This window comes from Salmo trutta, chromosome 8 (genome assembly GCF_901001165.1).
Source record: "Salmo trutta chromosome 8, fSalTru1.1, whole genome shotgun sequence".
NCBI classification, from domain to species: domain Eukaryota; kingdom Metazoa; phylum Chordata; class Actinopteri; order Salmoniformes; family Salmonidae; genus Salmo; species Salmo trutta.
The window spans coordinates 32,936,465-32,952,276 of record NC_042964.1 but is presented as its reverse complement, the minus strand read 5'-3'; the positions used below and the strand labels follow the sequence as shown (position 1 = coordinate 32,952,276).

The 15,812-nt window shown below is 42.9% G+C and overlaps 1 protein-coding gene across 1 annotated transcript; it reads right to left on the bottom strand.

Moving 5' to 3' along the window:
* Nucleotides 1–57: 57 nt before the first annotated feature.
* Nucleotides 58–8,400, bottom strand: LOC115198713 (aldo-keto reductase family 1 member B1). The gene is made up of 10 exons (XM_029760894.1): nucleotides 8,192–8,400; nucleotides 4,349–4,516; nucleotides 4,006–4,122; nucleotides 3,638–3,715; nucleotides 3,311–3,433; nucleotides 2,308–2,414; nucleotides 1,954–2,035; nucleotides 1,751–1,834; nucleotides 1,559–1,641; nucleotides 58–1,057 (listed from the first exon to the last, which is right to left on the bottom strand). The coding sequence occupies exons 1-10, from the start codon at nucleotides 8,255–8,257 to the stop codon at nucleotides 1,015–1,017; spliced, it is 951 nt and encodes a 316-aa protein (XP_029616754.1). The 5' UTR covers nucleotides 8,258–8,400; the 3' UTR covers nucleotides 58–1,014.
* Nucleotides 8,401–15,812: the final 7,412 nt, after the last annotated feature.

Genomic DNA, 15,812 nt, shown 5'->3' with positions numbered 1-15,812 from the left:
ATATTAATATGTCCTGATTTGCATGTATAATATTATACAAGAACACAGTACACAATATTGAAGCAGAGAAAGCTATTATAATTTGTTTTTTTAAACTGTTCACAAAAGGGAACTGGGAATTTCACAACAGTATCACACGAATCAAAGTCTGTGACTAGTGCTTTATCATCCTGTAAGGAAGGAGTGTGGATGATTCATTCTAGGCCAAAGGGCTCCTATGACTAGGCATTTGAGGGAAGGAGTGTTCAACAAAGTATCTTAATGCACATAGCTTATCCTAATAGTACATTGACCTATGTCTATATTTCTATATGCCAATGTTTCACCCTTTGGCCATTTTTAAAAAACAAAACCGATGTATTTAAATGAAATATCTCAGTTGATATGTAATACTGTACATCACGTACAATGTCCATGTACCACTGTGATATTTATGTAACTGACTTCAGTAAGACCAGGTATGACATACCCAGCTCATATGGTTGAACTATGAATTCTTATGGTTAACATAAATTCTTTAAAGTCATATGGTTATTATATGGCCTTTAAATGGGGAGGCTCATTGATGAAAAAGTCTGAGACCATTAGACTCAAATCGAAAAAGACACAAACAAACTGGGTCATGTGACAAGCCACAAACCCTATTGTGCGTTAGCAGATCCAAGGCTCCAGATTTCCTACCAAACCAGTAACCCAACTCTCAAGATTATTTTTTTTTAATACTTCATTAATATCGATCCTATGTCAAATTATGTTTCCATGATTTTTGAAAAATAATTACTATTGTGTATTAGGCTAGAAGGCAACAATATAGGTCAGAGTGTATATGTCATGAGAAATACAATATTGCAACACACAGATACTAAATCACAGTCTTTAAATCGCTAGAAACTAGCTCAAGGATGGTCATTTATGCACACTGTCTTAAAGGGAGAAATAAGAATGAAACGAGAACAGAGAGGCCAGACATCTCAAGCAAGCCACAGCACCAGATGTAACTGAAACCCTGTTTCCCTAAAATTCAGCATTGAAGGGGTAGTCCTTGTGCTTCATGCTCCTGGGGGACAAAGAAAAACAAAGCACGATTCAGAGAGACAGTACAGTTGATCACATGTTCAGAAATCAAATAAACACTAAGTATGTAGAAAAAGGAGGAAGGGAAGCACTGCTAAGGTACAAAATAGTCGATTTTGGTAGACAGAAGGTGCTCTTTGGTAAAAGGGGTAAATTGGTCATCAAAAAGAAAGGAGGACCAAGGCACACTTCATATAATTAATTAAAATGCCTTATTTGTATGGCATGCTCAATGGAAAAAAAGTTTAAAAACACAAACGCGTTTCGGCTGCATAGCCTTCGTCAGCGAGTACACCAAGTATATTTACATTCAAAGAAAAGTAACACCGTAATAAACATAGCTGTCACCATCACATTAAAATGACGATTTGACTGAAATTCAGGGAGACTTCATAATACTTATTTAAACAGTTTGAGCCTCTGCAGAGTGTGTATACTGTAAAAATACAGTACATGAGTGAAACTAAACCAAGTAGAGTCTCACCCTGTCATTGGGCAGACTCTCCAGTTCCTGTTGAAGCCCAGAATGGTCTTCATTTCCTCGTCGCTCAACACAAAGTCAAACACCTGCGCGTTTCAAAAAGACAAAAATTACCCCAAAGCTACACGTGTGAACTAAAAAAAAATCTGATGACACACCTCTTCAACTAAATAGAGAATTTATGGGAGAGAATACCTTGAAATTCTCCTGGATACGTGTGGGGGTGATAGACTTGGGAATCACAATCGTGTTCCGTTGAATATGGAAGCGGATCAGGACCTGAAGTGAGGATGACGGAGAGAGGAAAGCGGACATGTAAATGTGATCCCAGGTTAAAGAAAATATCCGTGTGGTTCGGGTTGGCTCGATAATGTGAAAAGGGTGTTAGAGTACAGTACCTGCGCAGAGGTCTTCTTGTGCTTCTCAGCGATGGCCTTGATGTTGGGATCATCCAGCAGAGAAGGGTCCTCTGGTTTGGCCCTGTTATTGACACAGTGTTACAATCTTTTCACAGGGAGAACTGTAAATGGCTTTGTATGATCATAAATCATGTACTAGGTACTACACTGAGTATACCAAACATTAGGAACACATTCCTGATATTGAGTCGCAATATTGGATTTAACAAGTGACATCGATAAGGGATCATAGCTTTCACCTGGTCAGTCTATGTCATGGAAAGAGCAGGGGTTGTTAATGTTTTGTATACTCAAGAGTGTATCTCTATTATTAGTTGCAGTATATACACTCACCATGGTCTGTCTGGGGAACCCAGGGGGCTGTAGGCTGTCACAGAGATGCCCTTAGAGTGACAGTAGTTGATCAACTTCTCCTGGTTCAGGTAAGGGTGGCATTCAACCTGGCGGCATAAATCATTTGTGAGGTTATTCACTTCACATACAGTTCTTATACATGGGATGTATTGTAGCATTAGAGAATCAGTGGAGTGGTATTTTACATTGATAAACATACAGAATTCAATTCCCTGTGGCTCAGTTGGTAGAGCATGGTGTTTGCAACGCCAGCATGGTGTGTGCAACGCCAGGGTTGTGGGTTCAATTCCCACGGGGGGCCAGTACAAAAAAAAAAAAAAAAAAAAAAAAATTAAGAAATGCATGAAATAAAAATGAAATGTATGTATTCACTACTGTTAGTCGCTCTGGATAAGAGCGTCTGCTAAATGACTAAAATGTAAATGTTATATGGTGGATTACAAATAAATAACATTTATTTTAATTAAGACCCATACTGTCAAAATAAGCCCCATAAGGTTTTGCTGTTTATTCCGGAAGCCTGGGAAGTTGTTCAGTATGGTGACACAAAAGGGCCTGTCCACTCAAATAATCAGATTGATATGTACCCGTTAATCAAGATGTCTATTGGGATAGATGTGCCTGGAAAACAGCAGGAATATAAGGTCACCAAAGCATTGCTGCCTTGCCTCAGGGAAAGAGGCTGACTATAAAGCACTAAACTGGCCTTAATCTGACCGAGCTGTCACTGTGAATAAGACAATCGGGCAGGGATACTGACAATGAGGCCTCTGCCCTTTGAAGGGAGGGTTTAAAACAAGCGTTGGGTGCTCAGTGTCCTGAAAAGTCTCATTTTGAAGAAGGTTGAGGGATACAAGATACAATTAAGAATATAGGATCAGCATTGTGTGCTTCGCAATGTATAGTGTTGATCCCAGGCTTGTGAGCTTTTTGAGTGACTATCACTATCAGTAAACACTCATTCAGTAACGAACGTCAGTACCTGGTTGTTGGCAGGTTTATACTTGAGGCCTGGCTTGTTTAGGATGGATTCAATCTGGTCTTTGTTAAAGTTGGAGACACCGATAGCCTTGACCAGACCAGCATCCACCAGCTCTTCCATACCCTAGTATACAGGACAACATCAGATCAGACACAGGTCAATATGGCATCCCCAATTTGTGATAGATTACAATAAACTCACGGTTGTATTCATTAGGGCACATAACAGAAAACAAAAATGTGCATTTCTTATTGGACCAGGTAGTGATGTTCAATTGAAGAGAACTGTACAGTGTCTTAGAGGACGCGTCCTCTCACACTGGCTCACCTCCCATGTCTCCAGGAATTTGGACCCATCATCGATATTATTTCCATTGCTGTCCGTAGGGAAGAGGGCTTCACCAGGCTGCGCAACAACGATAGTAGTAAAACAATTGTAAAAGTCACAAGACACTCCTCTTACAACACCATAAACCAGGGGTATTCAAATCTGGACCTTGAAGCCTGTTCTACTGTTGATTCTCATTCTTCCTCTCTTATCAGGGACTGATTTAGACCTGGGACATTATCAGGTAGAACAGCAGCACTCCATACCTCCAGGCTTGGATTTGAATGACCCCGCCATAAACCAATGATGGAACCTCCTTGAGCAAAAAAGCTACAAGTGAGATAGTGTTAAAATGGTATTAGTCTCACCTGAAAACCCATGGGCCAGTGTATCAGGTAAAGATCCAGGTAGTCTAGTTTGAGATCACTGAGAGTCTTCTGACAGCCTTCTTTCACCATAGACTTCCCATGGAATGTGCACCACAGCTGAAAAGAGAGCACGCTTGAGTTGCGTAACTTCCAACCAATTTCCTCATTTCAATCTAAACCACAGATTCACTCGCCAACATTTGATCATTTCAATCATATAGCCTTGATATCAAATTCGTTATTTTAAGTAGCATATTAAAGAGGGATTCAACTTCTCACTGCAATGTCAGTGTTACAAACTTGAGACCAGAGATAACTGTCCTGCAGTGACATTGTATCTCACCTTGCTGACCACAAACAGCTGCTCTCTCTTCACCACCCCCTCCTTGACCATGGCATGAATGCCCTCTCCCACCTCTGTCTCGTTCTGGTAGATGAAGGCCCCATCGATGTGCTTGTAACCTGCAGCTATGGCCGCTTTCACCGCATCAGTTACTTTACCTGGAGGGGACTGGTACAGAGGAGGGAGCAGGAAACAGAATTATTCATTCTTTCAAATGTTTCAACTACAACATTAGCGAGATCTTGAGTAGCCAATCGGCGGTTGCAGGTGTGCTTAGGACGCTAAAGGTGCGTTACGGGTACGGAGGTGGTATGACATCATCAGGGACAACATCCCCTTCTCCGATAGGGGAGGCGTTCTCAGGAGGGATATTGGAAAGATAATTGGAGATCTACTTAGTCAGTTGCAGCTACAGTATGTTCAGCAGTGCATATAGTTTGGTACAGCTACATGGACAGATGTCAGGCATTGATTCTGGTAGTATTAGTAAGTATAGATAAATTCAGGGTGTCAAACAGCTTGATCATCATGGTACTTTTTGGTAGTAAAGTTTACAGGCATATATTATGGTAAGTATAATTGAAATGTGTATCTCATTATGGTAAATGGTGAAATAAGTGTAGTTAGCTGTAATTGTAATGGCTTAGCACATTTTATAAAAGCATTATCAGTCTTTACCTGGCTAAAAGAGAATGAATATAATATATATTGTTTACAGGAAACTCATTCTACAACTACAGATGGAGGTTGTGTGGAAAAGGGACAGGGAGGAAGAAATACTTCTGTCATGGGCAAAGAAACTCAAAAGGGGTGATGATATTAACCAACAATAATTTCGATCCGAATGTGCAAACTGTCCAAACAGATCCGCAAGGAAAGGTGGATCCTTTTAAATATGCTATTGGACGATAAACAGATCTGGCTCATTAATCTATACGGTCCAAATAATGATGATCCACACTTCTTAAAAAATATTTACAACAATCTATCGATCTCACAAACAACAAAAGATCCTTTATGGTGGGAGATAACACAGTTTTAAGTAACTTCAATGGACCGTAAAGGAAATCACACCCTCGTGCACTTAAGGTGACCGCGACTATCATGGACACATTAGAACTAGTCGATATACGGAGGCTTAAAAACCCTGACCTACTGAAATATACATGGAGGAGGCTTAATCAATCTAGTCGTCTTGACTACTTTCTTGTGTCCTTCTCGCTGGCACCAAAAGTTTAAAAAGTGTTGATCGGAGACAGAATGCGATCGGGGCTTTACTTGGCTCATCGTCTCCTGAGCTCGTTGGGGAGTTGCAGTGATGAGAGAAGATCGAAATTGGGGTGATAAGGGGGTAAAAAACAAAAAATATGACTAATAAATTACTGTACCAGAGGCACAGAATAAGTTAGAAGAAAAACAAAAATAACTGGAGAAACTTACTCAAGAATGATCAAGTGCAACATAAACTGAGTATACTAAACATTAAGAACACCTTCCTAATATTGAGTTGCACCTCAGAACAGCCTCAATTTGTCGTGATGGACTCTACAATGTTATTAAAGCGTTCCACTGGGATGCTGGCCCATGTTGACTCCAATGCTTCCCACAGTTGTCTGAATGTCCTTTGTGTTGTGGACCATTCTTGATACACATGGGAAACTGTTGAACGTGAAAAAACCAGCAGCATTGCAGTTCTTGACACAAGCCAGTGTGCCTGGAACCTACTACCATACCCTATTCAAAAGGCACTTAAATCCTTTGTCTTGCCCATTCACCCTCTGAATGGCACACATACACACATACACAATGTCTCAATTTTCTCAAGGCTTAAAAATCCTTCTTTAACTGGTGATATCAATAAGGGATGATAGCTTTCACCTGGTCAGTCTGTAATACACTGAGTGTACAAAACATTAAGAAAACTGGATGGAACATTGTGAAAAATGCACACAATTATTTTTGAATTTTCAACATAGAAATACTATCAAAAATAATTTACAGAAACTCATTACAAATGAAGGAGTCATCCACGATTCACCAAATTATATTTTGAAAGAGGAAGCAAAATGTTTTAAGCATATTCTTTTGCATTTTCAGTCTCCTCCATCTCCACTGAATGATGTTAACTGTAATTACTTTTTTGATAATAATAATGTAAAATGAACAACTGTACAGAAAGACTTGTGTGAAGCCCAAATTAAAGAGGAGGAACTTCTTGATAAAATGAATTCCTTTCATTCCGGAAAAACTCCAGGGTTGATGGCACAACTCAATTTTGTGATGCAAAAATCCTACCAAAATGCATAGCGTATAGAATGAAAAAGGATATTATTAATCTTGATCAGGCAGGTTTTTTACATGGACGATACATTGAAGATAATAAGCCAATTACTTGAAACAATTGAACACTGGTAGCAGATTTTTTTTTTTCATAGCAGATTTTGAAAAGGCCTTTGATAAAGTACGACTAGAATTTATATATAAATGCCTGGACTATTTAAATTTTTGAGAATCTCTTATACAAATGGCTAAAAGTTATGTATAGTAAGCCTAAGTGTAAAATTGTAAATAATGGTTACTTCTCAGAAAGTTTTGAACTGTCAAGAGGAGTTAAACAAGGTTGTCCATGGTCTCCATATCTATTTGTTATGGCCGTCGAAATGTTAGCTATTAAAATCAGATCCAACAATAATATCAAGGGGTTAAAAATCCAGGATTTAAAAACAAAAAAGTGTCAAAGTACGCCGATAAGTCCGCAATCTGGATCACTGCACAGAAATGTTCCCTCTAATATTTTTCAGCACTGAGCAAATTTCAGGTCTGCTGAGCGCAAACTTGAACCCTGTGAAATTTCTGTGCAACTTCCGGTGCGTGTTTACTGTGAACACGGAGGCTGTAACCTCTTTTATTTACTATTTTAACAGTGGCCAAGTAGGCTATTTGATCATAATGTAGGCATTTCAGTGGCCTACCATAAAAAACAATGGAATGAATCACATAACATTTTGACATGGAAGTAGCTGTTCAACATTCAGCCTACAGTAGCAGCCAATGTGTGGTGTTCAATGTAGACCTACATTCCATGACTTTGAAAAAAAAACATGCAGGGCTTGACAATAAAACCTGTTTATCCACTTGTCCTTCAGACAAGGAGGTGACTGAACATTGTTGTGTTGGTTGATGCAAGAAATCACTTTACAAAATAAAATTCATTATAATTCCCATGCCATTACTACAGAGAATCAGACACATTATGCTACCCTCTGCCTATTAGCTACTTAGCTTATTCAGCCTGTCTCAAAATAAAACTCTAACAAGTATTCAGTAGCCTGCAAATGTATGGTCCCTACCTTGTGGATTCAAATGTATACAGACTTGATCACAAAATATTAAACAAAAGGCATTTGTGACTTTTATAGATGCATCTGAGGAAATGGGTGCAGCCTTTCAACCACAAATCACAGGACCACAGCTACGAAAAGCTTTGTGACAGAAACTATGGGGCCTATTGCCTACTCCTAAAAACGTAAGAGTTCACACAATATCTTGACAATATAAATCGAACAAATGGCATTGTTCATTTTATGGAATTACAGTTATGTTATTGTCAAGAACGTGCTAGAGAGAAAAGTAATTGACAATATATTATAATTACATTAATAACGGAAGAGAGAAAGCTACGTATTCATTTGTCATAAATGCACGCCATTCTGTAACGTCCAAAGTAGCTAACTAGCTCAAAGACGAAGAACTCAAAAAGTTGGCGCTAGCTAGCTAGTAGCATAGCTAACTTTCTTGGCAAACTACAAGTAAAAAGGATGACTTGCTAAATTTAGAACGAACCTTCCACGTCCCGAGACCGAGAATGGGCATTTCTGCACCGGTGTTCAATTTCACGGATGTTGCCATTGTCCTCTTTGTTGCAAAATATACGTTTTAGATACTTTGTTGCAATTGCAGACAGTTCTTGTCCAACCTCAAGTGCAAGGCAAAGTGCAAATCACGAACGGTATTAGCAGCCAACCCATATTGTTGATAGATTGCTTTTGTCTGGAATTCTATTTTGCTAAACATCTTGGACAACAGCGCCACCCAGTGCCACCCTCATTCTCTTTATTAATGAGTCGCGTTTTACAGGCAACTTCGACATAAACCTGCAGATAGATTTTAAATATTTACAGAATACGATTGACTTCTTCATAAAAACAGAATCCTGAACCAAGATAGTTTATTAATAGTATTGTCACAAAATGAATAATCATTGCTGCCCCCCCACACCTTGACCTTGAATTCTACATTTGCATCTTATCAACTTGTTTCTGACACTTCATCAAAAACGTTTGCTTCACCTCAAGCATTATGGATAACAAGCACTAGAGGGAGACAGTACCTCACCGTTAAGCTGGCAATCAAACGCTTAAAGGTGCAATCAGCAATTGTTACGATATGTTTTTTACTTTGAAATTCATATACACATTGATTCTTGAATAATATAACTTATAAACGTCTGAGCTTAGTTAAATTGTCTTACCGCACCAGAACCCAAAATATAAGCTTGTTTTTCTCCTTTGTTTGGTAACACTGTATTGCCTAAAAACACTTTGATCTTATAGATGGTCTGTCCTTGCATCCATAGCTCTGTCCATGAATTTGGGAGCATTAACATTTCTCTAGCCCCAATACCTAAGCTATTTACCAATTCAGGGGGCGGTGTAGCCGCTTTGTTATTGTTTGAACTACAGATTGCACCTTTAACTGGCATATTATGGCTCCTACACAATGGAATACTGAACTCAAAGGAAAAACTGAAATTATGCATTTAGTGATACATGCACGAAGTCAAAAGGTTACATTCTAATATGCCATTGATACTAAGATTTCTATACTTGTATGAAATGTGAGGAAGAGATGTGTTCAAGAAAAAAAAAACATTGCATTGCCATCAATGTTATGATTTCAAAAATAAGAAAAAGACTAAGATAAAGCCTAAAGTATGTAATTAGGAGGTATAATATAGACTAGTCTTTAGTACACTGAACACAAATATAAACGCAGCATGTAAAGTGTTGGTTTCATGAGCTGAAATAAAAAATCCCAGAAATGTTCCATATGCACAAAAAGCTTATTTCTGTCAAATGTTTGCACAAATTAGATTACGTCCCTGTTAATGAGAATTTCTATTTTGCCAAGATAATCCATCCACCTGACAGGTGTGGCATCTCAAGAAGTTGATTAAACAGCATGATCATTACACAGGTGTATCTTGTGCTTGAGAAAATCAAATACAACTCTAAAATGTGCAGTTTTGTTACACAACCCAATGCCACAGATTTCTCAAGTTTTGAGGGAGCGTGCAAGTGAAATTCTGACTACAGGAATGCCCACCAGAGCTATTGCCAGAAAATTGAATGTTAATTTCTCTAACTTAAGCCGACTCCAACGTCATTTTAGAGAATTTGGCAGTTTGTCCAACCGGCCTAACAACCACAGACCATGTCTAACCACACCAGCCCAGGATCTCCACATCTGGCTTCTTCACCTGCAGGATCGTCTGTGACCAGCCACCCGGATAGCTGATGAAACTGAGTTTTCACAACCAAAGAATTTCTGCACAAACTGTCAGAACCCATTTCAGGGAAGCTCATCTGCATGCTCGTCGTCCTCACCAGGGCCTTGACCTCACTGCAGTTGGGCATTGAAACCGACTTCAGTGAGAAAATGCTGACCTTCGATGGCCACTGGCACGCTTAAGAAGTGTGCTCTTCACATATGAATCACGGTTTCAAGTGTACTGGGCAGATGGCAAGCAGTGGTGGTTCTAGCTTGTATGGCTCCCTGGGCGAACCCCCCCTTCAGCCCCCCCCCCCCCAAAAAGCACCATTCTGCACTAATTGGAATTTTTATTCATACATTTGTAACAACACAAATAAATAATAAATAATCATAACATTTAAAACTATATAAATGTAAAAATATATACAAAAATAAGACTCATAAATATCAAAAAGAAGTAACAAAGATAAATTGAAACAAATTGTAATATATAAATAAAAATAAATTATTACACTATTACCCTATTGCTAGCAAAAAACACACAAATAAAACTAAATTGCACAAATCCTTTATCACACAAATAGAATAACACACTTATAAAGAAGAGAACCTGATTATTACACTATTGCACGAGAAACACACAAACTAAATTGCACAACTGCCATCTACACGTAAACCCATCAATTACATCATCATACCCAATCTGCCCAGCAATTGCATGGTTAATACTGATGACAGCAAGGCCACTTAGGTGTTCCTGTGACATGGTGGACCTCAGGTAGGATTTGATGAGCTTCAGCTTTAAAAAGCTCTTCTCTGCTTCAGCTACGGTCACTGGAAGAGTAAGACAAATTCTGAGAGCAGTCCACAAATTTGGATACATTTCTGAGAGCTCCCTTTCGTGTATAAATATCAGCAGCTCAAGCAGGTCTTCGATGGCAAGTCTTCGATGGCAAGTCAGGCAAGTTCTTCAGTTCCTGTGCAAGCTCTCTGCCATCCAGTCTGTGTCACGCCCTGACCATAGAGAGCCCTTGGTTCTCTATGGTGTTGTAGGTCAGGGCGTGACTAGGGGTTCTAGTCTTTTCATTTCTATGTTGGTGCTCTTGGTATGGTTCCCAATTAGAGGCAGCTGATGTTCGTTGTCTCTAATTGGGGATCATACTTAAGGTGTCATTGTTCCCATCTGCTTTGTGGGATATTGTTTTGAGTGAGTGCATGTAGCACTACAGTACTTCACGGTCGTTGTTTGTTTCTTGGTTTGTTTAAGTTTCACTAAAATAAAGATGTGGAACTCCAATCACGCTGCGCCTTAGTCCGTCTATCCCAACAAACGTGACAGAATATCCCACCACACAAGGACCAAGCAGCGTGTTCATGAGGTAAAGGAGTTTTGGACATGGGAGGAGATCATGGGAGGACACGAGACCCTTCCTTGGCGGGAGTCGTAGAGGACGCAGGAAGGACAGCGATGACGCCGGGGACCGCGGCCACAGAAACCCCATGATTTATTTGGGGGGGGGCATGAGGGGTGGTCGACTGAGCAGCGGGGAGTGCCAGAGCCCTGGGGAGTCGATGGAACAGTGTGAGGAAGGATACTGGAGAGAGGGGGTAACTAGGAGTATGCGGCAACGCATGCGTTTGGAGGAGCGTGTCATCAGTCCGGTGAAACCTGTGCCGGCTCCACGCACCAGGCCTCCAGTGCGCCTCCCCAGTCCGGTACGTCCTGTGCCAGATCCCCACACTAGTCCTGAAGAGCCAGAGACCGTCAGGGAGGCAATGGAGAAGTTGTGAGAGAGATGAGAGAGATGTTGGTCAGGTGTGTTCTGCACAACATTTGACCTGAAGATCCTGTCAGCAGTCTGGTGCGTCATGGGCCAGCTCCCCGCATCCTCCCCGAAGTGCGTGTCACCAGTCCGGTGACACCTGTGCCGGCTCCACGCACCAGGCCTTCAGTGCGCCTCCCCAGTCCGGTACGTCCTGTGCCTGCTCCCCGCACTCGCCCTGAAGTGCGTGTCACCAGTCCGGTGCCACCTGTGCCGGCTCCACGCAGCAGGCCTCCAGTGCACTTCCCCAATCTGGTAGGTCCGGTGCCGGCTCTCCGCACTCGCCCCGAAGAGCGAGTCACCAGTCCGGTGCAACCTGTGCCGGCTCCACGCATCAGGCCTCCAGTGTGCCTCCCCAGTTCGGTACGTCCTGTGCCTGCTCCCCGCACTCGCCCTGAAATGCGTGTCACCAGTCCGGTGCCACCTGTGCAGGCTCCACGCACCAGGCATCCAGTGCGCCTCCCCAGCCCGGTACGTCCTGTGCCGGCTCCACGCACTAGGCCTCCAGTGCGCCTCTCCAGCCCGGAACCTCCAGCGACGGTTCACAGTCCAGAGCTTCCAGCGACGGTTCACAGTCCAGAGCTTCCAGCGACGGTTCACGGTCCGGAGCTTCCAGCGACGGTTCACGGTCCGGAGCTTCCAGCGACGGTCCACGGTCCGGAGCCTCCAGCGACGGTCAACGGTCCGGAGCACGGCGTCCAGTCCCGCTCCAAGGCCGGAGCCTTCCTCTGCGCCGGTGCCCAGTCCAGACACGGCGTCCAGTCCCGCTCCATGGCAGGAGCCTTCCTCTGCACCGGTGCCCAGTCCAGGCATGGCGGCCAACCCAGCTCCATGGCCGGAGCCCTCCTCTGCACCGGTGCCCAGTCCAGGCATGGCATCCAGTACCGCTCCAAGGCCAGAGCCTTCCTCTGTGCCGATGCCCAGTCCAGGCATGGCGTTCAGCCCAGCGCCATGGCCGGATCTGGGGTCTGGGCGGGGGCGGCGACCCTCACCGGAGCCGCCACCGACACTAGTCACCCCCCCTACCCTCCCCATTGGGTTTGAGGTTTTGCGGCCGGAGTCCGCACCTTTGGGGGGGTACTGTCATGCCCTGACCATAGAGAGCCCTTGGTTCTCTATGGTGTTGCAGATCAGGGCGTGACTCGGGGGTGTTCTAGACTTTTCATTTCTATGTTGGTGCTCTTGGTATGGTTCCCAATTAGAGGCAGCTGATGTTCGTTGTCTCTAATTGGGGATCATACTTAAGGTGTCACCACCTGCTTTGTGGGATAATGTTTTGAGTGAGTGCATGTAGCACTACGGTACTTCACGGTCGTTGTTTGTTTCTTGGTTTGTTTAAGTTTCACTAAAATAAAGATGTGGAACTCCAATCACGCTGCGCCTTGGTCCGACCTTTTCTACGAGTGTGACAGTCTGAGTGTTCTTTATAGTGCAGTGTCATACTAAGGGCCTCACATTGTTCTGTTAGCTCTTCATTTGAGAGACTTTGGAAGGTTGACAGCACTCCAAACTTCTCTCCCACACTTCCTGAAGGGCTGAGGTTGCAGAATCAACAAAGACATTGAAAAATGTCACCTCCAGCTTCTTCAGGGCATCACTCAAAGGCTCATAAAATGTTTTGTATGAAAAGTGCCTGCTTTGTGGACCTCAGACTTTTTTGTTGTAGAACGGCCTCTACATTCATACCCTCGCAAATATCCTTGGCTGACATTTGTGCGGTCATAAAGTCTGTTGCCCTGCAGTTGCTGAGACCTCTCTCTGTCTTTCTGAGAAGACTGACTGCAACATCCACATGCATACTGGGAGACTACATCAGCTTGCTTACATGTTGGATCTGGCTCAAGATGTCACACCACACCACTGTACAGATGCTGAAGCGGTATGATCCCACCACCTCTGACAAGGACTGGGCCTCAATCTTTATCACAGGGTCTTTGGTTTGATCCCTCACCTCAATCAGTGCCTCTCACCGCTGCTGCCTGATACCTCAGTGGCTCGACACTCGTAACTTTACTCTCCCACCTTGTCTCAGTCCACATCTTCAAAGTGATGTCCGCATGTTTTTTCAGGATGACCCATCGCTGTGTGGAGGCTGAGAATAAGGTGTACAGTTTGTGTAAGATGCCAAAGTATAGAAAATATAGAATGACGAAGAAGAATTTTTGCCAGCTTGATGTCACTCACCATAATTGAAATGACCTTGATGCTCAACAAATCAATGAGTTCATTCTGTATTTGGTGGCCAAAGTAGTTGGTGGTGTGACTTGAGGTCCCTTTTTAGACACAGTTAAGGTGCTCTTTCATGACTGGATCAAATTGTGCCATCAGTTCAACCTCTTTGAGGAAATTTCCATTTGATGGAGAGTACAGCGTTTCTGTGTGTCCCCTTAGTGCCAGATGTGCTATTTGACAGATTCCCCCGCTCCCCCTACCTCAGGCTTCGAGTGGGGAGACCTGAGGTCAACCTACCATCGCCCCCCTCCCCATCTCATACTTCTGAGTGAGAGACCTTCCCAGGCAGTAGCCTGCCTAGTTCACAAACTAAAATCAGGGTGCCCACTCCGACAAGATTAATTGACCCACAGTCCCACACGGTGACGTGCAAGTGGCGTGACGTGCAAACGAGCGATAGAAAACCGATCTCGCAAATGTCACCATTCCAAAAATGTTTGTTTATCACAGCAATATGGCGCCCTGGGCGGCTGCCCATGTTGCCCATACCTAAATCCGCTACTGGATGGCAAACAGCATGTTTGGCGTTGTGTGGGCGAGCGGTTTGCCGATGTCAGCGTTGTTAACAGAGTGCCCCATGGTGGCGGTGGGGTTATGGTATGGGCAGGCATAAGCTCCAGACAACGAACACAATTGCATTTTATGGATGGCAATTTGAATGCACAGAGATACCGTGATGAAATCCTAAGGCCCATTGTTGTGCCAATCATCTGCCGCCATCACCTCATGTTTCAGCATGGTAATGCACGGCCCCACGTCGCAAGGATCTGTACAAAATTCCTGGAAGCTGAAAATGTCCCAGTTCTTCTACGGCCTGCATACTCACCAGACATGTCACCCATTGAGCATGTTTGGGATGCTCTGGATCTACGTGTACAACAACGTGTTCCAGTTCCCGACAATATTCAGGAACTTTGCACAGCCATTGAAGAGGAGTGGGACAACATTCCACAGGCCACAATCAACAGCCTGATCAACTCTATGCGAAGGAGATGTGAATGCGGGAACGTTGCTTTTACATTTTTAAGCTATAACGCAGATCTTCCGCGATATGGATTGAATCCAGCCCTTAACCAGGTTAGTCTCATTATGAGAAAAATATATTTTTCTGAAAATCTCTATCTTGAAACATGTGCAATGTGAATGTGTGGAGCCTACTGTAAGTATCGAACAGTTATTCACCACCATGACGAATAAGCCAAACCCCGAGAGGCAACCAAAAAAAGAAAAAAAACCCCACTTCTTTTGTCAAAGTCAGACAAAACCTCACAGACCTTTTAAATGAGCCGTTCAAAATTCTGAAAAGGACGTACCGAAAGGAAAAAAATAAGAAAAGAAACAAGAAACAGAAAAGTTATCAGAGCCACTGTCTGTGTACCTCACAATGGCTCTCGCTGAAGTTTGTGTCTCTTCTGATCTTCTCCCAGCTGGACTTCTGATTTCCACCCCGTCTCCTCTGATCTGCCTGCAGACATCCGACAGCCTTTTGCCAGCCTGTGAGCTGTCAAAGTACCCCTGGAATCAAACGCCCAGCCATCCCATCTCCATGCTCCGGCATGATCAAAGAGGCACAGGTAAGCCAGACATGCAGCCACATACAATTGCCATCTAAAAAGGTGGAACATTTTCATTTTTTTAAACATTTATCTTTTGTGTAACTTGACTAGGCTGAGTTGACACGGCTCCTGGAGAACAGAGTCAACGCATCGATCAGAATCAAGGACAAAAAAGATTAGCAGTTTGGAAGATAAGAGAGATTAGTTGATCTTGATCTGACTGTCTCTCTGAAACTTTTGGACAAAAAGTTTAACACTGTAACGAGGTGTCTGATCATTCTGAAGAATTTGAATTTGAGA